We start from the raw sequence: 22,704 nt of genomic DNA, 5'->3' as shown, positions 1-22,704 counted from the left end.
TTGTATGCAGCTGTTGTCTTTGCTCCACGATAATTCATGGCTGTGCTTCACTCTGGAACAAAACAGATATTATGAGACACCTGCAGTACATATGTAAATAGATACGTTACTGCAGTGTGCTCACTGAGGACTACAATCTCATGTTGGAGCTACACTTGAAGCTAATTGTGGTGCGTTGAGCACCAGTCTCAAGGTATATAGTGATTAGCCTGAACACATGACACATTATTATGTTTGATTGTTATGTGGTTACACGGTCTTATATCTGGAGAGTAACCTATCAGCATCCTTTGACAATAGCAGACGAGTTAGTCAGTTTCTGGCATTATATTTTCAGTGGATTGATACTTTAACATGACACCAGTTATTTAATGTTTAATGATTATATACATTGTCTGTCAGTAGCAGAAGTATTCTGGCATCCCTGGTGCCAATCCCAGTTGACACAAGAGGCAGGGTACACCTTGAACAGGTTGCCAGTATATTACTGGGCTATAAACAGCAAAGTTGCCAATTAACCTGACCTGCATGTATTTTTACATGGAGGAAGTATCAGTACCCAGAGGAAACCCACATAGGCACAGGGAAAACATGAAAACTCCATTCAGAAAGGCCCCTGCTGGCCCCAGGTTCAAGCCCAGAACTTTCTTGCTGTGAGGTGACAGTGTTAACCTCTGCACCACCATGTCATCCAGAACAAAAAATAGAAGTACTTTAGTTAAGTACAGGTACCCACAAATTTCCACTTAAGCACAGAACTTGAGTAAATGCGCTTAGTTACATCCCAACACAGTTATCTGCAGAGAGAACTGTCCAAACATCAATTTCAAGCTGCTGGATGAATCACAAATGACACAAACTTTGTTGATGGTGCATTGGTAAAGTTAGAATATGTAACAGACATATAATGGTGTATGAGAAGGTGAAAGAGAAAGACACAGAGAGAGACTATGATAAGGAGAGGGGGAAGGCAAGACACAGAATTGCTTAATTAGAGTCACTGCTTCTGTATTATAGACAAACCCTTGTTTTTGTAGTTCGACCAAGTTTTCCTCCCACTGACTGTCCGTTCATCGTACCAACTGGCCAGAGCTTAGAGAAATTTCCATATTGAGGTAAGTTGATTTCTTTTCTGTAATAAAATAAACCATGAATATTGTATAAAATGAAAAAATGAAGTAATCTTCTGTCACTTTTATTGCTTTTAATGTAATTTCTTGTCTTTAGAATAGTTTTAAAATGTTAGCTGAATCAATCCTATAGTCTCAACGAAAACTGTTGACAGTCATTTCCAGAGTAATTGGGGTATTATTTAAGGTAAGAGATATTGCTATTGAGCTTTTCAAAAATACTTTTGTAATTTTTTTTTTTTTCAATGCTTTGAACAGCACAAACAAAATCCCATTCATTTTTGTTGTACTGGGTGCAAAAATAACCAAATTATCTGCCTGGGAATATACCACTTGGATTAAATGGGAAAATGTGTTAAAAAATGTAACGTCGGACACTTTTTAGATAAGGAAAAAAGTTTCAGATCTCTGAATATTTTTTTGCTTTGTTCATTTTGCCTGTTTTGAAAGACTGACTAAAAGCTAGTTTTATGTCCATAAAATCTGACACAGTAATTTTATCTTACAGAATATTAGACAATATAGAGTTACATTGAAAAATGTGCATTATGTAATATGTAGAGTATCATTGATAGTACTGCTTGTCTATCAAATGCTTGTCTGAGCTATTGGAATCATAAGACTGGAATCATTGCAGAACCTGACTCCATCCTCAGACAGAGGAGAGACAGCCAGCATTGTGTGGATGACTTGAACAGATAGGACCAGTCAGGAGAAATCTAATTTTCCAACAGTCATACAGCAGGGAATGTATTTCCTTGACAACCAGCAACAAAAAAATGCCAGGCTTTAAATTTATGCGGAGGAGTGGTAAACTGCTTTCCACGTGTAAGCAGATGGGCTTAGTTATCAGCCATTACATTAGCTGCTCAGTGCAGGGGGGTATTGTCTCACACAGAAGTAAAATTGGGATGCATTCCATTCATGTTCACCACATTAATACACAAAGAGACCTGTGTTGGACTCAGCAGCCCCTTCACCATAATTAAGATAATTGATTTACTGGCTCTGCTAATGTGAAAAAGGTTGGACATCATGTGAAGGAAATGTAATGGAGATTTGAAAACGAGTGAATGTAGCATGATTTACAGTTTAATATATTGCACTGTGCCAGTATGTGTTTGTACGTGTACTGTTTAAGACCTGAGGTGCTGTTTGTGAGGAAAAACCCTGACACCTTTTGGGATAAGATTCAGTATACAGCTAAGCTAGCAGCTCTGTAAGGTCAGCCGAGAGGAGCTTGGAGCTAGATGCTAACATCTTCACATGCTAACACGGTCACATTTACAATGCTAACATGCTGATGAGAAGCAGGTATAATGTTTATACCTTGGTTATACTTAGCATAGCTTTTTCTGTGCTGATGGAAGGATGCTTTGCTACTGCTCTTATGCAAGTGTCATTTGTTTGTTAAGGCTAAATACATTTGTTTGCTTAGATTACATTAATAAAAATGGTATTTGTAGTTGCAGTGCATGTACGCTATACTCTTCATGTGCACATGGTTTTCTTTTTCTGATTCTTTCTTTATTTTCCTCCTCTATCAAGCCTCCTCCATATCAACACAATGACCCTTCTCAATTACCCTGTTCCTGAGTTGGATGTTACCTTGCAAGAAGTGGGCCGTGTCTTGCAGCTCACTCTAAGTCCTGACCTGTACCCTGAGTTCAAAAGGTGCAGTGGAACAGCAGAAGGAGCTCCTTCAAGAGGCCCAGCAGAAATTAGCAGCTAGAGCTGCAGACCAGGAGAATTGGGTGACAGAGCAGTTCAAGAGAGCGCTGCTGTCTTGTGTTGACCCTCTGCCCACCTCCACAGCTCTCCCTGTTGTTCTTCTTCCATCGAAAGCAAAGAGATGCACCCAGCTTGGGAGGGCAGCTGCTCTACTCTGGGCAGCAGCAAAGCTGTACAGTGAGCCCTTGTTACTGGAGGGTGATGTGCCAATGGAGCGCACACAGCAGTCTGAGGTATTTGCTGCTAGCAGGATTCCTGGCAGGACTCAAGATCAAATTAAGGTAAGATATCTGGCAGGACACAGATGGAGAGATAAGGTGAAGGGATTTAAGTTTTCAGGCAGTAAGTTTAAATCTCTAGGGTGAATTTTGAAGTAGTTTATTTCCTGAACTTTAATCCTAACACACTATTTTGAAGCAATTTCTAATGTGTAGCATTGTCATTTCCAGGTCTACCCAGATAGCCTCCATGCTATCGTCACCTGTGCTGGAGGAGTGTTCCCTGTTGACATACTGTGGTGCCCAAGCAGTGGTGGGCCAGTTTCTGCGCGACCATTCATTGACATCTACAACCAGCTGGCTCAGGTGATGGATCAACCCAGAGCAGGAAAACAGAGTGATCCCACTACCATTTGCAGCCTCTCAGCTCTGCAGCGTAAAACCTGGGCTGACATCAGGGAAGAGATCCTGGGGCAAGGAGGGGAAGCAGCAGCATCCCTGGGGCTGATGGAGAGTGCTGTGCTAACTCTCTGTCTGGAAGACTGGAATGCACCTCCTGAACTGGCTGATATCCTCAATGCAGTGAGGCTGGGAGGAGGAGACGGCCCATGTCTGAGATACTATGATAAGGTACTAGAGATAATCTGGATGAGGATTTTAAAACAAGCTCCAACGAGATCTCTCACCACTTCCACACACACTCCCTTGAGAACCATAGTAAAATCCAGCAAAAATACACTCCATCATATAAGGGTTCAAGTGAACACTGGCATGTATTATATGACAAAGTAATTCAGAGCTCTGGTGATTATATTTATATTAACAATCAGATCACAGATTAGAATTTCTGCATCAGGTCAATAACAAGGTAAGCAAGTAAGATATTTATATTTTGATTTGGACAATAATGGTAAAGAAAACAAATATATAAATTCATGCAAAAGTTGTCTGTTGTCAGTGTTTAGAGGTGGTCAGAGTTTGCAATACTCACTGATTTTGAGTGGACTGAAAAAATAAATCAGTCTTTGTATTTCTTTTTCTTTCGACAGGTAGTGAACCTGGTGGTGTTCAAGGACAGCACAGCTGGGATGGTTTTTGAACATAGTGCCGTGGATGGGATGGTGGCTGGGCTTGTGACTGAGCGTGTGTACAATCTGTCTGAGACTGCTGACTTAAACCTGATTCATACTGAACCAGAAAATGTGAATGGGTCTGTCATAGTAAACAATGTTAATTCTGTTTGCCCAACCTCCCTAACATTCCCCTTGCAAGGAGTAAACACCCCCAAACCAAGCCCTGATTTAAAAGCAACACACCCAGTTCTCACTTTTGATGTGCCCTCCTATCCTGATGTATTTTCTACTCTGAGAGGGCAGAGAGGCCTGTATGATGCCTGGATCAACTTCTCTTTGCAGCTTTCCCTGAGGCAGACTCTTGGGGAATCTGCTGCCAGTCACATTCTTGTTACACCAACACATATGCGGCACTACAAACATGGCCGATGTGATCCTACATACTCACTCACAATGCATTCTCGCAAGTTAATAGGTGCCTTGGCATCCTGCATTAGCCCAGACAAAACAATCCATTACACTACTGAACTCCTACGCTTGTTCCATGTTGCATTTCTGGAGCATAAGAGCCTCATTAAAAACACTAAAAGTGGTCAAGGTGTTGGTCCTCACCTAGCTGCCCTGCGGCGATCTTTGCCATCTGACAATCCACTGAAGAAGTTTCTGGACCCCTTTGGGTGTCCATCTGTGTATCTAACTGGTACAGACTTGATGGAGGGTGTAGAGTGTGGAGTAGGGAATGTTTATGCTCAAGATCAGCTGGCTGTAACCTACCTTGGAAAAAGAGACAAGGTTCGCATTGTGCTTAATGGGAAAGGGAGCTTTGCTCTGACACTGGAGAAGCTTAAAGAAAACCTGAAGATAAACCTGAAGCTAGTGATGCTTCTTGCTGTTAGATATGCCATTGCAAACCAGATGGGAGCCCTGGAGTGTCTACTTCAACAGGGTCAAACCGAGAAAATGATTGGAGATATTTATAACTGTCTAGAAAGTCCAAAAAATGGCACAGGCACTGTTGATTCCACCTTGGGCATGAGTCCAGACTATACTCTGGTAATCCATGGTGGAGCTGGGGAAGAGATGATGTTGAACACCCAAGTGATTGGGGTTATTGAGTTTGCTCTACAGACAGCCTTAACTGTTGGATCCCAAGTGCTTCAACAAGGAGGCAGAAGTCTGGATGCAGTTCAGAGGTCAGTGGAAGCTCTGGAGGACTGCTTCCTGTTTAATGCTGGCAAAGGCGCGGTATTGAACAAAGATGGCAAAAATGAATTGGAAGCAACCATTGTGGATGGCAGTGCAATGAGGTCAGGGTCTGTTGCTTGTGTTCAAAGTGTGAAGAACCCAATACAAGCAGCCAGATGTGTCATGGAGAAAAGCTCACATTCACTCATTGTGGGAGATGGGGCTGAGGAGTTCCTGCAGGGGCTGGAGGAGAAGCCGAAGCCTGTTGGTCGTGAGTATTTCTACACAGACATACGTCACAGAGAGTTAACTGCAAAGCTCAGCGGTGGAAATATCTCAAAAAATAACCATCCTCAGACAGTTGGAGCTGTGGCCTTGGATCGCAGGCATGAACTGGCAGCTGCAACCTCCACAGGTGGGTTAGTAGGAAAGTTGAAAGGGCGAGTTGGGGATACAGCAATTGTAGGGGCAGGAATATATGCTGACAACAAGTTAGCTATCACTTGCTCTGGAGATGGAGATGTATTTCTGAGGCACACAGTTTCCCAGAAGATAGCCAGTCTCTACCATCACAAAGGCTATAGTCTTAGGCAGGCATGTAGAGAAGTGATGGCTGAAAATCTGAAGGGGGTCTGTGCAGGTATCATTGCTGTGGATGTTAAAGGTGATGCCATCATTGAAACAAATGCTGGTGTGATGTTTGTGGCCTCAATGATAGGTGGTATTTCACGAGTAGAGGTCCTCAGGCCACTGAGAAGCTTCTCTGATGTGATCTGGGAAACAAATGAGCTGGTTGCCTATCTGAATCCCAACCCCTGGACTCCTGGATCAACCATTCTGACCAGAAAAACTCTTAGTGGGGCAAACAGCATCTTCCACTTAGCCACACCTGATTTTGTGGCTATGCTACAAGGAGCAAGGGCTGTGTCAAGCTTATTATGTGAGCGATTGGCAGTGCAGCGCTGCGCCTTGGTTTTCTATCCAACTCCTGATCATCCTGCACAAATCAGACTGCTCCCACTTCATGGCTTAGAACCAAAGTGGCAGCCTCATCTTGGTGGTGAAGAGGAATTCCATGCTTGCGATCCTGGCTACTGCACTTCAAAAAGTGGCCCACACTGGAATGACGAAGCACTGGCCCAGGTTCAAGCCAAGATTAGAAGTGGATTGCCAACACCAAATGCACCCTCTTGCTTTGACTTTTTTGGGGACCCTTGTAATGATAACCTGTTCAGTCGCATTGTACGTGGAGAGCAGCAACAGTGGAGAGTGTGGGAAGACAGTGAACATGTTGCTTTCCTCACACCATACCCAAACACTCCAGGACTTACTGTTGTGGTGCCACGCAAACCACTGTCCAGTGACATCTTCAAACTTAATGAAGATGACTACAAAGCACTGATCTTAGCCACTCATAAAGTTGCCAGACTACTGGAAGAGGGTATGAGAGCTCGAAGTATTGCACTGATCTTTGAGGGCTTTGAGATTGACTATGCTCATGTCAAGCTGATCCCTCTGATACCCTCATCAGATGGCACCAAGTCTGCTGAGCTGCAACCAGAATTCTTTGAAAGCTATCCTGGATATGTGTCATCACTGGATGGCCCAGCTGCCAACCCTGAAGCCCTCAAAATGATCCACTTAAAGATCACCAAGTGCAGGCCTCCTCATTCATGGGAAGACCCTCACTCCCACTCCACACTTGCCATCAAGAGCCAGTGGTATCGCAACCTGTTCCAGATTCAAAACACTCTTTTCCACAGTACAGTGGAATATTTCCACACTTCCTGCCAGTACTCCTATGCTCTGACCCCTCTCACCACAGACACCATTTCCTCACCAATGGGCCTGGGATCTGACTCAGAACCAGTCTCTGTTAACCTGCTGGGTCAGGACATCTACCTGGCCGACTCAATGCAGTTTGTACTTGAATACTTCCTTCGCTTCCAGGAGAATCTGCCAGGGACCTACTACATATCTCCCAGCTTTAGAGGGGAAGATCCTGATGCCACACACTTGAACCAGTTCTACCACGTGGAGTGTGAACTGTTGGGAGACATGGACAATGCCATGGCCACAGCAGAGAGATACCTGGCCCATCTGACCAAGTCCATGTTGAAGAAACACTCGGATATAATTCTCAACACTGCTGGGACTCTTAAACATGTCACAGACATGGTGAGTAAGCTGGATGGAAGGACCGCATTACCAAGAGTCCCTCTTGACCAGGCCATTCCCATGATGCCCTCTGCTGAGTGCGTAGAGTGGGTCCAAGAGGGTCAGCCCCAGTTTGGCAGAAAACTGACACGCAAAGGAGAGCGGTTCTTGATAGAGAAATATGGTGGCGCTGTTTGGCTGACTGAGATGGACCATCTGGGAGTTCCCTTCTACCAGGCATATGTGGAGGGCACTGGGCGATGCAAGGCCAAAGCTGCTGACCTTCTGCTGGGGCTGGGTGAGACTGTGGGTCTTGGTGAACGTCATTCCACCCCTGAGATGGTACAGGAGGCCCTCAGGCACCATGCAGTGCCCGAGCAGTCCTACAAATGGTACATTAACATGCGCCAAGTGAAGCCACTTCTTACCAGTGGCTGGGGAATGGGGACGGAGCGTTACTTGTGTTGGCTGCTTCAGCATGATGACATAAGAGATATACATATCATACCAAGGATGAAAGGAATGAAATACATGCCCTGATCATCAGTCCTCCTTGGATTTTCAGGCCATTAGATGTAATATACTTTTAATAATGGGGCCAAATAGGAGTATAGAATAAGGTATTTTACCATAAAAATGACTCAGTAATTAAGAGTTTTCATCCAGCCCTAGGTTTGTTAAAATCTTTCCTGCTGTGTCCAAGGCCTGATGAAACTTCCTACAGCCCTTAGTCCCACCTGACCCTTGTATCCCACAAAGTAAAATGTTTCTAAAAATGACATTTTCCAGAAACCGGAGAGAAGAGAAAAGTATATTAATGTAAAGAAAGTTAGAATTAAGGTTACAGGAAGCAATTCATTTCTTATTCTTTAAATGTTATCATGTTACACTAAAGGTTGGTTTCCTTTCTTTGTGGTAAAGCAACAGTATCAAGGTAACTGCAAAGTGAAAATACATGAAGAGTGTGAATACATCTTAAATTGTTTCAGTATCTTCATTCTTTATCCTTGTGAGGACAACAGACATTTGTTAAAGTCCTAATACTTTCCACAAAAATGTTGAATGATCAATTTTACAAGCAAATTCTTCATATTGTTCTTCAATGTGATGTTTTGTTTTATTTTTATTACATTGTCTTTGTATGTAAAGGATTTTTGTCATATGAATCATGCACCAGTGTTTTTCATGAAGTGATTACTGATTTGTAATTCCTAAAACAAATAACAAACCAAATAAATACCTGTCACTGATCTGGACTGATTACTGACAAGGCCAATGTGTATCAAGTATTTAAAATAACTGCAGTTTTTAGCTCAATGTCAGTCTCCTAGTTGAGACACATAAATTTATCATACAGTTATACCTGAGCATTGAGCTGAACTCTGAAACTGAATTTTGATGTTTTTAAAGACATAGTACACGGTTTGCATGCAAACACATGTTGTGGGTCAGATTTTAACACTGATTAAGAATGTCACACACTGATTTGTCCAGACATTTAAAATCCATGTACATACTCACAAACACACAGACAACCTCGCAGAGCAGCTTCCTCATTAAAACTGACCAAATAATTTAATAAATGCAAAGTATCAGTGAGAGTAATGGGAGGGTTAAGAGTGTTCATAATAAGAAATGCTGAACATGAATATTAACATTTCATCAAAATGCTATAACTATGGAAAATGGCTTAGCAGCACGTGTTCACCTTTAACCTCATGAAAGAAGTAAGAAGCTCTGAAGATCTCTCTTCTTTACAAGGCAACTGCACAACAGCCTCTATTGCACTTGAAATTCAGTTCTGGCATCAGGTTGGTTCCCTTTATTCTATCAAGTATACCAAGACAATGTTAGAAATAAAAAACCAACGTGGCAAGTCCATTAGTATTTGCAAAACAGGATTGAAACCCTTTGGTCTGTGATTTGCATGTGGCCTCTTGATTTGAAATGGAAACCAAAACACTGCAAATAGGTAGATTTGCTATTATATTCACTAAAATGCATCTGAGCATGCTGTCGGGACCAATATGATTAGGTGTATCCATGTCCATGTATGGACCTGTTACACGATTTTTAACCCATAAACCATTTACATCATTGGAACAGAGAACTAGTAGTACATTATTTATTTGTAGTAGTTAGTAACTTCAAGCAGAAACCATCTTAAATGACATTTCAGTCATACATACATACAGTCATACATCATCTGACAACATTTGTAATATGTTGTAGGCTAATGATTTGGCTTTCCAGTCAAATATAGGTTAGTAGAATCATAAATTCAGGACAGGAGAGGTAAGTTTTTATTATGCATTTGGAGTACCACCATCACTTCATCTTGATAGATCCAAAATTATCTCCAATATCATAAAAAAAATACACAAACATGAAATTAGTTATAATTCCTGAATGCATCATGTAAAATTTATTAGATTTGTCAAATAGATTGACTACTATAATAATAGTATTAAAAAATATATTGAAATAAAATTAGTTACTATTTACAAATGTAACAAAGTAAATACTAACCCGGATGTAGTATATAAGTAGTAGACTATTTGTTTCCGGTGTCACTGTCGAGTCTGACCCCCGGCTTGAGCAGAGCCCTGACTCTGTCTGAAGATAACCCCCTTTGGTCTGATTTCTGAAACGTAGGTTTGTTCGTGTTTCTTCGCTCTATGTGCTTGCGATTTTGTTTCCTCTATGTATTCCACTGTTTTCCATTTACGAGCGTGTATCGCCAATAAGGCTGGTTAAAGGTAAGGTCAGTGCTGCCTAGCCTACGAGCTAGCTCGTTAGCACGTTGAACTAACAAGCTAGTCATGAGTTGTGTGACTTTCCGTTAAGCCAGCCATTTTCTAATGTCAGTGGGACAGTCGGGTAGCTTGCTATGTTGATATTTATTGTTCGGTAGGGGCAGTGGGCACATAACAGTCAATGGAAATCAGGGAGACATTGAGCCACGATGGTTAAGTGGTCACATTTGCATGGTTGCTAATGTTAGCTAACATTGCAGTCTTTAAAGGCTGACACTGCATCTGAGAAGCAGTTTGTAGACGTTTGTACCACATAACAGACTTGGACTGGAAAATTAACAGGTTGTTTTTACCCTGGTATAAAATGGTGTGCTCTTAAATGTATATTTTCCTTACATTTACGGATTTCACGGATTAGTTATTGATCAAACTATTTGTAGCGTTGCTCGTTGATGAACTGGGAAATAAAGTCTGCTTTTTACATCAATAAATAGTAGAATCCAGGACAGGGTGGCCACTTACATTTAGCACAGATAGCTTTCCCTGACAGTCTCTTGTATGGCTGCACTGTTTAGATAAGTTAATTTCTTCAGCACAAAACTGTTCATTCGCTCAAACCAAACTCCCATATAATAATGTAATGTAATGTAATTTTACTTTCACTCAGTGCTTCACTTCTTACCAGTTACATCCAATGATGACCTTGGAGCTGATATGATGTTCAGATTATTTTTAGCCCCTGTTTTAATATTATAGACATACCTGCAGTTGCTGTGTCATCCTAATCTGTTGACTTCAGTCCCGTCATCACATGACTTCTGTTTCCCTTTGTCCAGGTGCCAGGGTGTCCCCCCTCTTCATGTGTGGTCCCTAATGGGCGGCTGGTCTCGCAGTGCCGTGCTGGAGCTGTACCGGGCGCTGCTCCGTGCAGGGCGTCACCTTCAGTACACTGACCGTAATTATTATCGGCGTGCTGTGGCTCGTGAGTTTCGCCGTTGCCAAGCCCTCACTGTAACCGAAGATAAGGAGGACGCACTGAAGAGGGGCCAGTTCTTCCTCAGCAGCCGACTGGGTGGACTTATGTAGGGCGAAGGGGGGTCACAGGTCATCTGGAGGCGGGTTAAAGGACGTGTATCTCTTCCAGGTGGGTTTACAGTAGGAAAATGCTCTGTATGAAACTTTGAGACATTCTCCGTGGAGGGGAGGGTGGACAAAAATAGTTTTGTAGGATTCTGTTGGGTGTGGTTACTTGCTGATGAAACTTCTGCAGGTACTCAAGTACTCTGCAGGTACTCAGTACTCAGTCACTGCAGATTGAACTGTGTATGTAATATTGGTCTACTTAAGAATCTGGTTAACCAACATGTTGTAGTCTCTTGGCTAAGAAATGGAACTGAAGACAACAGAGACAATACATTGTCTCTGTTGTCTTCCTGCCAGTCTCTGCTTCTCTGACTGTCTTTCCTCATCTCCTTTCCAGTGGCAGGATGGCAGGGGTGAATGGAGACCGTAAAGGGAAGAAAGATGACAATGGCATTGGCACAGCCATTGACTTCATGCTTTCCAATGCTAAGCTTGTTCTGGGGGTGGGAGGAGCAGCCATGCTTGGCATTGCAACACTAGCTGTCAAAAGAGTAAGTCAGTAGACATTTATCTCTAACTTAATTTTCCCATACCCCTCACTCCCATGTGTTATGATGGTAAAAAACTTTTGCTGAAGCATCCATACCAATATGAACAACGTATACACAAATCTCTGTCGTACAGATGTATGACCGTGCCATAAGTGCTCCCACCAGTCCTACCAAGATGGAGCAGACAGGAAAGAGAAGCTGTGAGGAGCCCGCCTGGATGGGTTCGTCACCAAGGGTACTGAACCAGGACATGAAGTCCACAGTTAGCAGGTCATTACAGTCTCTGCCAACTTCCTCACATGCTTTTGAACCAGGTGAGGAAAACAAAGTGCTCTTTTAAAGATTGAGACAAATTTGTCTGATGTCATTGTTTAAAATATCTGTCAGTAGCCAGCTTTGTTGTTCAGAATCTTAAGCCAGCTGTCATCAAGTTTTTTTTTATCTGTTGACAGACAGCCTATTTGGAGGATTCTTGCTCTTCCTTTACAGTGGGTGTTGGCTCTTTGTAGTGCTGTAGTTAGTCAGTTGGCTCCTATATTAGTTTGACTTGTTGTAGTTGAATCTTGATGCAAATAATCTCTCAGATACTTAATATTACCTTTTGTAAATGAAAGTGTTTTTTGTTTTCAGCATCTAATTTATAAAGGTGCCATATGTACGCTTTCCTGTTGCAACTTAGCCAACATTAGCATTAACAGTTGTTTACTTACCAGTCTAGAAGAAACATTGCGAGTTAAGCAAGAACTGTCTCTGGTGGTGGAAAGTAACACTCACGTTAACTTGTTGCTTCTATCTCTATCACTTCTTTTCTTCTACTGAAGTTAGCATGCTGACTAGCTAGCCCTGGCTCAGCTGGCTCATCTTGTCACTTTCTGATAGCTAGTTACTGTAGTGTCCAGATTACCCTGAAAAAGTAGAGCTGCTCAGAGAGTGTACTCTAACCTCTTGTATTGTAAATGCAATGATGGCTGAGGGTCTTGGCAAACAACCACCCCACCATCCACTCTCTGCACCTTTACCCACAGCCTCCCTTCCTGACTAAAAGACATCATTTTGGAGGAGGGAAAGTCACAAAATTTCTGCTGCATATTTTGCACAAATGCATCTTGTAACTTTCAATTGCCTCCAACCTCGTCAGACTGCCTGCGGAGGGCCATGGGTCGAGCTGCTGTGGGAGGCAGTGGGGCCACTCAGTCCGACCTGCTGCGGGCCCGCATGCGTTTGTCCCTGCAGGAACGTCTTTGGGAGTTCTACCAGAATAATGTGGACATCCCTGCTGAGGAGCAGGCTATGGCCAGGAGGGCAGCTCTGGACATCTGTGCGGAGCTCAGAGTGTTTCTTCACGCTAAACTGCCTGACATGCCACTCAGAGAGATGTACCTGAGTGGCAGTCTGTATGATGACCTGCAGGTAGGTGGTTTCACACGAGTCCTACTTTTTGAGAGTTTAGCTTCTTTGAGCATATTGATTCATAGATTAGGAATTGGTTTTTTTTATTTCCCTTCCTCCATCTCTTAGGTGGTTACAGCAGACCACGCCCAGCTTATGGTGCCTCTCATCTTGGAAAAGAACCTGTGGTCGTCTATCCCCGGGGAGGACACCATCATGAATGTCCCAGGTTTCTGGCTCGTCCGCAGGGAGAATTTGGAATATTTCCCACGGAACAGCAGCTACTGGGACCGCTGCATGGTTGGAGGTTACCTCTCCCCCAAATCAGTCCTCGAGGTCTTTGACAAGCTTGTGGCTGGCTCCATCAACTGGCCTGCTATAGGGAGTGTCCTCGACTACATCATCCGTCCCGTGGTTCCCTCAGAAACACTGACCCTGGAGGTACAGTATGAAACGGACAGGAAGTTATATGTGGACTTCCTACCGTTACTTGTGATGGAGGATGGAACCTCACTGATTGCTAAACCACATCGGCTTGCGGCAGAGCGCCACGAAAACCTGTGGCGGCAGAGCTTCAGAGTGGCTGAGACGGCGCGACTCAGGGCTCTGGATCAGGAGGACGGAGGCTGCAGATGTGCCTGCCTAAAGGTGGGGAAGGCGGTGTGCAAGCTCAACCCTGCCCTTCAACGGCTCAACGCTAGCCAGCTAACCAATGCCATCTTGTTGCTAAGTGAAAAAGAAGGTGACTGGACCCAGGAAGCGCTGGCGGACCGCTTCCTCCAGCTGCTACGAGCACTGGTGGGACACCTAGAGGCTGGAAGGCTGCCGTGTGCCCTCAGCCCTAAGGTTAACTTATTCTGTGAGCTGACAGAACAGGAAGTAGACGAGCTGGGGTACACACTCTACTGTGCCCTCTCAGATCCTGAGGGGCTGCTAAGAACTGCTCTGGCACAGCCAATCACATCCCTGACAACCTCGTCACTACACAGCAACGTGGCACTGAAATGTCAACCACTGTTTATGTGCGCAATGGTGACCTCGAGCCAAAACGAGGTTAACGGAAAAACAAACATCTGCATGGAATCATCCTCTCTCCTAAAACACATGGTTTCTTAATTTCTAAATGCCGCGACACAAACATCTGTGCAGAAATGTGATACACACAGTAGCAGTGTTGATCAGTGTGACATGAAAACCTTTCATGGTGTGATCATCCAAATATTTAGATCTCAAATGAAATTCAGGGGTCATGGAGTTCATGGCGCTCACTAAAGCCATTGTATTAATGAAGCTAAGAGTAGGCATGCTGTTAGGGCTTAATACACTGGAATGGAGGGACTGAACTCTGGATTTACTGATCCATATTAAAATGGATAATGCCATATTTGAGCTTTTTTTTAATTGGAAGAGTTTTAGGAATACAGACACATGTCTAATGCAGTTAAAGTTACCATGGTGATGGTGTTGACTGTTTTGAGATGGGTCAGTGCCACTGTGTCGAGGACTAGAATGTAATGTTGACTGTGTGTATGCCAACCCAAAAGCTAATAAATTGTTGATCAGCCTGAAGGACTCAACATTTTTGAGTTAAAGAGATGAGCTAACGTTTCATGTCCCCTTTGCCATTAAATGTAACGTTTGTCAAGGTTTTTATAAAAAAACGAAAAAACAAAAAAAAAACCCCTGTCATTAACACGGTGGCCACATTCAAGATGTATGCTTTACATGTTTCCAGTGCTGTGTGAAAACAAACATTAGGCTGTGTGTATGGAATGTCTGCAGCTTGCATGTGTTGGCTACCTAATCTAGAAATCAAACAGGTGAATATGCACTGACCTATGCGTCGAGGACTATTTCTAATACTTAATACACACCATTCGACAATGAATCTGATATAAAATTGAATGAACATTGACAAATGGAATATTGTATTTATGGAAAATACACAGTTTCTGAAATGTTGCTGGTTCATGAAATCTGAACTACAATACACCACCATCATTTTCTCTTACACTTTCCAAACTTAGAGATGCTCTTTTTTTGCTGCTGTGAAAAGTTGGTTTCTGTCTCCACAGGTCTGATATGCTTTATTAACTGATGATTAGTTTGTACAGCCTCCATCACTGGTTATTTGGCACTGTCGAAAGTGTTTCAGTTTGACTCTGTAAGTGCTGTTGTCTACTGGTTTTTGCTTTAAATTCCACCTCCGATCTTCTTTGATCATTATGTTCAATATTGCATACACACGTTTGGGCTGGGTCTCGATCTTTTCAGCATGTGGTATGCTTTGTGGACACTTGAGTTTTCATAAACTTCCTCTACAGTATCAGAAATTCATGACAACCACACACTGCTGTGAACTGTGTTAGTACTAACCTGCAGGAGAACGTTGTAGGGTGTTTGTCAAATGGCGAATTAGTCTCAGTATTAACTTCAGCTCTTGTCTTGATTTCATGTAAAGTGTGGAGCCTGTTACCTCTGTAGTACTGTGTTTGTGTGCATACCTGTGCACGTTCCAAGTCCACATTAAACCCCGATTAATACGTAGGTACTGATTGGGCCCAGTCTTGTCTTGAGCCAGACGTGGATTAGTGTGGCACCAGGCTGTATCACACAGCTCAAGAGGGCAGGTGCTGTTACTTGTCTGGCACTATTCTGCAACAACAACACATGGCACAGATCAGGTTGTGTGACCTGTGGTGATTATCACCACCAGCAGGATGCTTCTATCTGTCAGGTCTACGTGTATGTTAATAGATTACAGGTGCTAATCTCTGTAGAATACGATCTGCAATTATGTAACAGCAGCTTTGATAGCCAAGGTTTCTGATGTTACATCAGCCTGGTCCTCATCATTTTAAGCTGCACAGTTCCACATGTAGTGATAGTTGACTCTTGGACTAACTACAATAGCTGGCAGACTTTGGAGTTTATAGTATCTCTATCTAAATTAGTACTCAAAATATATTGTCCAAAATCATCACATGGCTGCTTTTTGTTCTCACTTTTAGCCTTAGAATGAATTTTAAAAAATGCGATATGGAGCAAGTGTCCCCTCAATCCGTCTCAGTTTGTACACTACTGTACAAAATGGAGGGATATGGGTTGTTTATAGTTCTGTTGGTCATTCAGTTAAAACAATCATCCAGATAATAATGGAGAGACAGGTGAATATTTTTGTATTTATTGTACATTTGTAACCAAAAAGAGCTGAATATTTATTTGCATTGATTCAATTCCACAAGTCTCACTCAATGTGCTTCATTAAGTGCTTTGTTCTAGGTATAAATGAATCCACAGTAGATCTTCTTTGTGTGCATATTAAACGTCTTCCTTTGCAGACCTAATTTATGCTACAAATTACTACTGTGCTAATGTGAGGGGAGTCACTGTGCCACATGTAATGTTGTAAAACAAAAACCCAAAGTAGATCACTACCTCTACCTTGTGGGGTGCATACTAGCCATATGCTGTGTTGCATGCTGTGTATACTTTCCCAGCTTTTGTTTTTCTTTTTTTAGTTCAGCTCTGGAGTTTAACAGTGCAGCACTTTGTATACTTCATTAAATGTTACAAATGACGTTTTGTATGTTCATCTGTAATTTATTCCTCCTCCCGCAAAGAGGCATGCAGTTTGAGATTTTTGATTTCATGCTCAAAGACAGGTTACAATCAAATAAACCCATTGATCCAAAATAAAAGTTGATTAACATTATGTTTTATTCAGTGAGATTTGGTAATAAAATTCACATAGGCATGTTAAAAGAAACATCCTGAGATATGTTCAGTATACAAAAGCGTGGTTCAGTTGCTAGGAATGAAACAAAATAACATTCAACATTTTGTGGTGCATTTGTTCCCCTAAAGCATCTTAATTACAAAAATTAAACAGCACAAAAATATCAAAATGCATAGTTCTGATTGAATTCTGCCATATCAAAGAAGCCATGTTAAAGCTCAAAAATCAAAAGCTGCTTCACAAACAAGTGCAAGAAACTGAAGCAGTCCCTTTGTTCAGTGGCAGAACACATCTGCTCTCCATGCTAAATATGTGGAAAAGGTTACTAATGTAGCATCCACACTTACTCACTGGAAACCACATCATTGTTCTAAGCAGATGTGAGATATTACTGTGGCAAGCCAGGCCTTTCAGTGATACACTACAACCATGATGACTGGCTTACTTTGTCATCTTTAAAGCCAAATTACCACTAGAAACAAGCAGTGAAACTTATTTCATACATGCAGCGTTGTGCAACTACTTGGAAGGGGCAAACCCCACACGATCAGCATTCCTGTCAAACACAGTGTAGTACTTCCCAATGAGAACATCTCCAAGGATCCACAGGGGCCCTACAGGAGGTGGGATATCCATGGCCATGAAGCCGGACAGACAGATTGATGTGCCCATCAGAGTCTCCTGCAATTTCAAGATAAACTCAGGTTAACAGATGAACTTGTAGCATCTCATGTGTGTTATTGCAAGAATCAAGAATCTGTAATCATCATTATATATTTAGTGTAATAAACTAGCTCTACGTTTGTTAGAGACTGATTTAAAACTGAAGTCTGGAATGGCAAAGCAATTCCACTGATCTACAAAAATATCGACTGCTCTTTATTCACCTTCACTTCATTATAAGCTCAGTACTTGTGCTCATGTTAGGATCTTGTAGGAATGATGACTCAACTCAGTTTTTTCCACTGATCTGACTGGTCAGTAGTCAGGCTGTTGACAGGTTTTGATCTGACCTTCTGAAGTTAACCTGGAGCAGGCTAGCCCTACAGGATCAGTTGTCATGGTGATCTACTCAGTTAAAACTGAACTTTATGATAGTGAGTCAAGCCCAGAGATTACTAGCTAACCCACTGATCTCAGTTCATGATACAGGCCCAGGGCTACAAAATGACAACAGCTGTTTAAAGGTTAACTAGATTCTATTTTGTCAACTGACCTGCTTGCCCTGTATGTGGCTCTCTGCCCCAGGGGACTAAATTTCAGATGTGGATTAAGGGTGTTGTCACACCGACCTTGTTTGGTCTGGACCTTCAGAGTTTCAGTTTTGTCCGAACCAAAAGTGGCAGTTGTGAAAGTTTCCTTGGACCACAGGACCAAAATTTTGTCTGTAAATCATTAGGATATCAGTGAACGTACCTTCATGATATAATCCTCTCCAGTTAAGTTGAGCTTCTTCCCTCCAATATTGAGGGAGATGACAGGGAGAGATGGAATTTTCTTACAGTCAATGAAGTACTAAGAAGGAGAGGAGAGGACATGCTGAGATGATCTCTCAACACCAAAAACAACAACACAAACTGAGTGGATCTGCATTTTTCAGCTGTACCTCTCCCATCAGCAGGGGCAGAGCTCCGATGGCTTTCTGCAGAGCTCTGACTTCCTCTCGAGGACCTACAATTAGGGATGTTCCCGTGTCAACAATAGCCTGGCAACCGGCTTTGCAAAGAGTCAGCTGGTTGCCAACTTCAACTCTGTGGGGCAGGTTAGAGAGGGAGCAGCAGGGTGGGGCAGACGGACAGAAGTGGTATCATTTCAGTTTCATCACAGGAAAAGTTGATAGACAACTGATGCACCAAAACCCCACAAGTTTAAATGAAAAGGCAATTTACAAACATATGTAACAGCTTCTTTTGTGAGGTGAAACCCTAATAAACATATAGACATTGTGGATACCAAAAAAGAGAGAACTGTATCCATGACAAACAGAATAGAAAGTGTGTCAACCCAGACTACACTTTGACAGGTCCCAGTTCCTCATAATAATGAAGCACAAGACTCTTTCTCACCCATCCATCTTAATCTGCCAGTAGGCCTTGCGAGTTACATTAACATAGTGCACGTCTCCGGTGTAGTACTGTGGATCTGTCCCACCCAGTATCAGCTCTCCTCCCACTGTTGCTTTTGGGTCTCTGAGTAGAGAGAGATGTAACTCACTGCGTTAGCAAAAACACCAAAAATGTGCCAACTTATTCTTAAAGTGTGAAAACTCCAAAGCTGCTGAATTAATGGGCAAAGACCCAGTTTGACAAATCACAAGTCAACAGCCTGCTTAAAATGTCAATAGTTTGTATATTTAAGCCTGTTCTTGTCTGTCAGAAACAAACCTGCTTATGTAGAATGAGAAGATGTTCTCAGGCAGCAGCTTGGCAGCCATGGCTGTGTCAAACACCGGGACGACATTAGCCACTGATATGGAGGGGTAGGCCATGCCCAAGACCCCATCGAACCGCGCAACAGCAAACGTAATGCCAGGCTGCTTCACTGCTTCAGCAAACTGTTGCCCAGGAATAGGCAGACCTGCGACCTGCCAGGAGAGGAAAAAAGAAGCAGAGAGGGACGTTAATGCCAATAAAAGAGCGAGTCTCTTAATGAAATGATAGGAATGGTGTGACCACCAAAACGGAGGAATGCAGCTACAACAAAGAGCTTTGTGAGCAAGTGAGGGAATGTGAGGGAGTGTCTCTTAAACTCACAGTTACAGTGTCCCCGCTGATGAAGCCAGACAGGCTGCCTCTGCCGTACTGGATGGAGAACTTTGTGCCGTTCTGAACATATGTGCTTGACTTCTTCGAGTTGTAACGATGGTGAAGCCCTAATGAAGAGAGGACAGTTAAATCGAAATGAAAATGCTTAGGTTTCTGTACGTGATAATACATGATTAATTGTTTGACATGGGGTGGGGCTAGAGGGATGACCAGGGGTGCCCCAGGCCCTGGTGCCTCCCCTACCAGAAAAAGAAAGTGATAGGTAGTTTGGCTTGTTTGTACCTCAGTTTGAAGTGATCATGAACATTTCTTGTTGGAAAAAAAAAAAAAAAAAAAAAAAAAAAAAATCAAAATGGGCCACAAAGAAATGCAAAACAAAATGACAAAAACCACATACAAAAAACACAACCTTTTGCATCATATTAGAACATTTTCAAATGTTTATAGGCACTGAACATGTAACTATGAATTATGTGCAGTATAAAACAGCCCTAAGAAACAGCAAAATGTTTGTGTACTATAGGTGAAAAACAAACTTTTATGGAACAACCCAAAATGTGTGATATTTTAGTCACACATTATGTGTTCCAAGAAGTAGCCCACACACACATTCACAGCATTTAACACTCTGAATGCGTCATTTCCCCAGAAAGCAAACTCACAGCAGGCTATATCCAGGAAGGAACAGTGAATGGAGGGAACCCACAGGTTGGAGGAGCCGGTGTCAAACAGCACAGGTGAAATCCTGCGGAGGGGTGCCGATGCTGATCAGCCCATAGTACTGAGCCTGAGGACACAGCAGTTAATAGAAGGAGAACAAAGATTCAACATTAAGTCTGGGCATTTTCACAGCAGACTCAAACCTTAGCAGGAACGCGCAGGTGTAACTAACAAAAAATCTCTGTCGTCAGACACATTTAGGAGTGTCTTTAAACTGTGCCAGTATACACAACACCAGTTTAATACAAGAGCATACCTGAATGAAACACACCTGCTATGGGAGTCTCATGTTTCATGTAAAGAGAGTATTTACTGTGAGAGAAGCTTTTAAAACCAACTTGGTTCCATAAAATCAAAACTAAACATTGAGGTATAATGTGGATTTAGTTTCTCTGTGTCCATGTCAACCTTCTTCCTAGTTATTTAATGTATGAGCCAATAAGGGAAACAAAACTGATCTAAACCCATGACATCACACATCCTGAAGTCTAATATTTACTTCATTTCCACCTTTTGCAGTTCTCCTCAAATATTGAACTTTACTGCCCCACAATGTTGTGTACAAACTAGTACTTGTGCTGCACATTGAGATGTGATGACATTTATATTTGCAGCTAAAAGAATCTCCCTCAAATAAAGCGGCAGCTACAGGGACCCACTCACTGCGTCCCACTGACATGAGGGAGGGGGGTGAGGCTGATAACTAAAAAGCTAATCTGGCTTTGACGTGTATCAAGTATTCTGCAGGCTTGCATACATCCATGAAGTTGGTCAGCCTCTCCACAGGCAGTTTCGGGGAGGGATAGCCGTCTGCTTCTCCACTGCTCTTCGCCAAAGCTCGAAGTTGCTCCAGAGACATCCCATTGTCGCTCATCAGGCGGCGCAGGCTTCTGGTTTTATAAAGAGGAACTCTGAAAAGACATTACTGAGTTCAATGTCACAGGTACAATGCGCGCGAGGAGGCTGCTTCCCGACACACAGCGCTCGGTTCTGCTCTCTCTATGCAAATTTTGTAACCGAGCAAACTGTAGAGCAAAGTAGAAACATTTTTTGAAGTGCAGCGGTGTCATTAATGTCTTCGCATACTAATTGGAAACACGTGGGACTAATTATAAGGGTAGCAAAGAGTAAGAAAGTTAACACACACACACACATTAACCTGCTTTCGACGATACTTATCTGACTTATCTGCCTTATTTTTAGCATAAACAATAAAAACATCAGCTGACAAAATGTGTTTACCTTATAATGGCGACGCTTTGTATTATCAGCAGCGTCCCAATGATATAAAGTATCTTCAGCCGTGTCATGTCTGCCCCGGTAAAGAAAAAAAAGGCACTTGTAGTTTCCGATATTACGAGGCGCTCTGATGCAGTCCACTATTTTAACCGACGCAGCGAGGTAAGTGAAAGTACTTCGGCAATGTCCGCATTTACTCGTTTCTCCCCGTTATGCGACTCAGTGGTTGGATGAAAACAGTCAGTGACGTGCGCTCATTGGTGGAGGAGGATGGCCATCATCCCGCATTAGGGACCTGTGCGCAAGGTCTCTGAAGGGTCACGAGTTATATTGTGAGTGTGGATGACAGAGAGCGTTTGAGCACGCTGTGTAAATGTTAGGAAAACCCAGCTGAGAAAACTTTTCATAGAATAGAGAACATACTTTAAACGGGAAAGTCTTTCCACACAGACTCTATGAACCTAATTATCTAAAATCAAGCTTACAGATAGAGATGATAAAAATGGATGCCGCAGAGACGGAGGGACTTTTAGCAACTCACGAGTCAGACTTCAAAAAAACTACACTTCCCACAATGCAACCTGATAGCATCTTTTACTCTTTCTGGTAAATGCACATGCCTTTCAAACACCATTCCTCATAGTTGTGATACTTTGTTAAAAGGTGCGCTCCACTGCATTTATCAAGCTCAGTTGCTGCTCAGCCACTGGAAGCAGTTGTATAATGTTTCTGCACTCTCTATGCAAATTTGGGGGGGGGGGTCAGAGTCTGAGAGAATGACCAAGGGGACATCACTTGAGCTTTGGAGAATACACATTTGTAACTGCAGAAAACAGACATATTAATTTAGCAGTCAAGGAGGGTCTAATGAAATTTAATTTGAGCTGCATGTAGGATTCAGTGTTCATGGAGTTTGACTCATTCTAGAGACTTAAAGTTAGCATATCTCAGCTTTTGCTGCTTCAGGC

The 22,704-nt window shown here is 42.6% G+C and overlaps 4 protein-coding genes across 5 annotated transcripts; 3 read left to right on the top strand and 1 right to left on the bottom strand.

Annotated features, from left to right (window-relative positions):
• The first annotated feature begins 437 nt into the window (after window positions 1-437).
• si:ch211-256m1.8 (uncharacterized) lies at window positions 438-8,744 on the top strand. Its single transcript, XM_018667700.2, has 4 exons — window positions 438-1,115; window positions 2,679-3,142; window positions 3,311-3,709; window positions 4,129-8,744. Exons 2-4 carry the CDS (start codon window positions 3,071-3,073, stop codon window positions 8,032-8,034), a joined length of 4,377 nt encoding a protein of 1,458 aa, XP_018523216.1. The 5' UTR covers window positions 438-1,115; window positions 2,679-3,070; the 3' UTR covers window positions 8,035-8,744.
• Window positions 8,745-10,043: 1,299 nt separating this feature from the next.
• Window positions 10,044-11,336, top strand: LOC127142944 (MIEF1 upstream open reading frame protein-like). 2 transcript variants are annotated; one of them, XM_051073685.1, is made up of 2 exons: window positions 10,044-10,145; window positions 11,087-11,336. In XM_051073685.1, exon 2 carries the CDS (start codon window positions 11,124-11,126, stop codon window positions 11,334-11,336), a length of 213 nt encoding a protein of 70 aa, XP_050929642.1. In that variant the 5' UTR covers window positions 10,044-10,145; window positions 11,087-11,123. The 2 variants fall into 2 exon arrangements, with proteins under 2 accessions (XP_050929642.1, XP_050929643.1); XM_051073686.1 differs by having other exon boundaries at window positions 10,061-10,149.
• Window positions 11,337-11,737: 401 nt separating this feature from the next.
• On the top strand, window positions 11,738-16,853 carry mief1 (mitochondrial elongation factor 1). Its single transcript, XM_018667701.2, has 4 exons — window positions 11,738-11,884; window positions 12,018-12,198; window positions 13,023-13,294; window positions 13,403-16,853. Exons 1-4 carry the CDS (start codon window positions 11,738-11,740, stop codon window positions 14,387-14,389), a joined length of 1,587 nt encoding a protein of 528 aa, XP_018523217.1. The 3' UTR covers window positions 14,390-16,853.
• Window positions 16,854-16,969: 116 nt separating this feature from the next.
• napsa (napsin A aspartic peptidase) lies at window positions 16,970-21,920 on the bottom strand. The gene is given in 10 exon segments (XM_018667703.2): window positions 16,970-17,693; window positions 18,429-18,527; window positions 18,619-18,763; window positions 19,079-19,201; window positions 19,397-19,596; window positions 19,766-19,884; window positions 20,440-20,512; window positions 20,514-20,564; window positions 21,255-21,408; window positions 21,740-21,920. Coding segments are annotated over 10 exon segments (1,194 nt in total). The 5' UTR covers window positions 21,808-21,920; the 3' UTR covers window positions 16,970-17,531.
• Window positions 21,921-22,704: the final 784 nt, after the last annotated feature.

The sequence above is a fragment of the Lates calcarifer genome, linkage group LG11 (assembly GCF_001640805.2).
Source record: "Lates calcarifer isolate ASB-BC8 linkage group LG11, TLL_Latcal_v3, whole genome shotgun sequence".
Taxonomy (NCBI): domain Eukaryota; kingdom Metazoa; phylum Chordata; class Actinopteri; family Centropomidae; genus Lates; species Lates calcarifer.
Note: the sequence above shows the minus strand (reverse complement) of the source record. Positions and strands in the feature narration are given on the sequence as shown.

Bases quoted from the DNA above. Each gene is read 5' to 3' on its own strand.
- si:ch211-256m1.8 (XM_018667700.2), top strand. From the start codon at position 3,071: ATGGAGCGCACACAGCAGTCTGAGGTATTTGCTGCTAGCAGGATTCCT. The intron at 3,143-3,310 runs GTAAGATATCTG...TGTCATTTCCAG, and splicing joins GGACTCAAGATCAAATTAAG to GTCTACCCAGATAGCCTCCA. The intron at 3,710-4,128 runs GTACTAGAGATA...TTCTTTCGACAG, and splicing joins GTCTGAGATACTATGATAAG to GTAGTGAACCTGGTGGTGTT.
- LOC127142944 (XM_051073685.1), top strand. From the start codon at position 11,124: ATGGGCGGCTGGTCTCGCAGTGCCGTGCTGGAGCTGTACCGGGCGCTG.
- mief1 (XM_018667701.2), top strand. From the start codon at position 11,738: ATGGCAGGGGTGAATGGAGACCGTAAAGGGAAGAAAGATGACAATGGC. The intron at 11,885-12,017 runs GTAAGTCAGTAG...TCTGTCGTACAG, and splicing joins CAACACTAGCTGTCAAAAGA to ATGTATGACCGTGCCATAAG. The intron at 12,199-13,022 runs GTGAGGAAAACA...CAACCTCGTCAG, and splicing joins CTCACATGCTTTTGAACCAG to ACTGCCTGCGGAGGGCCATG.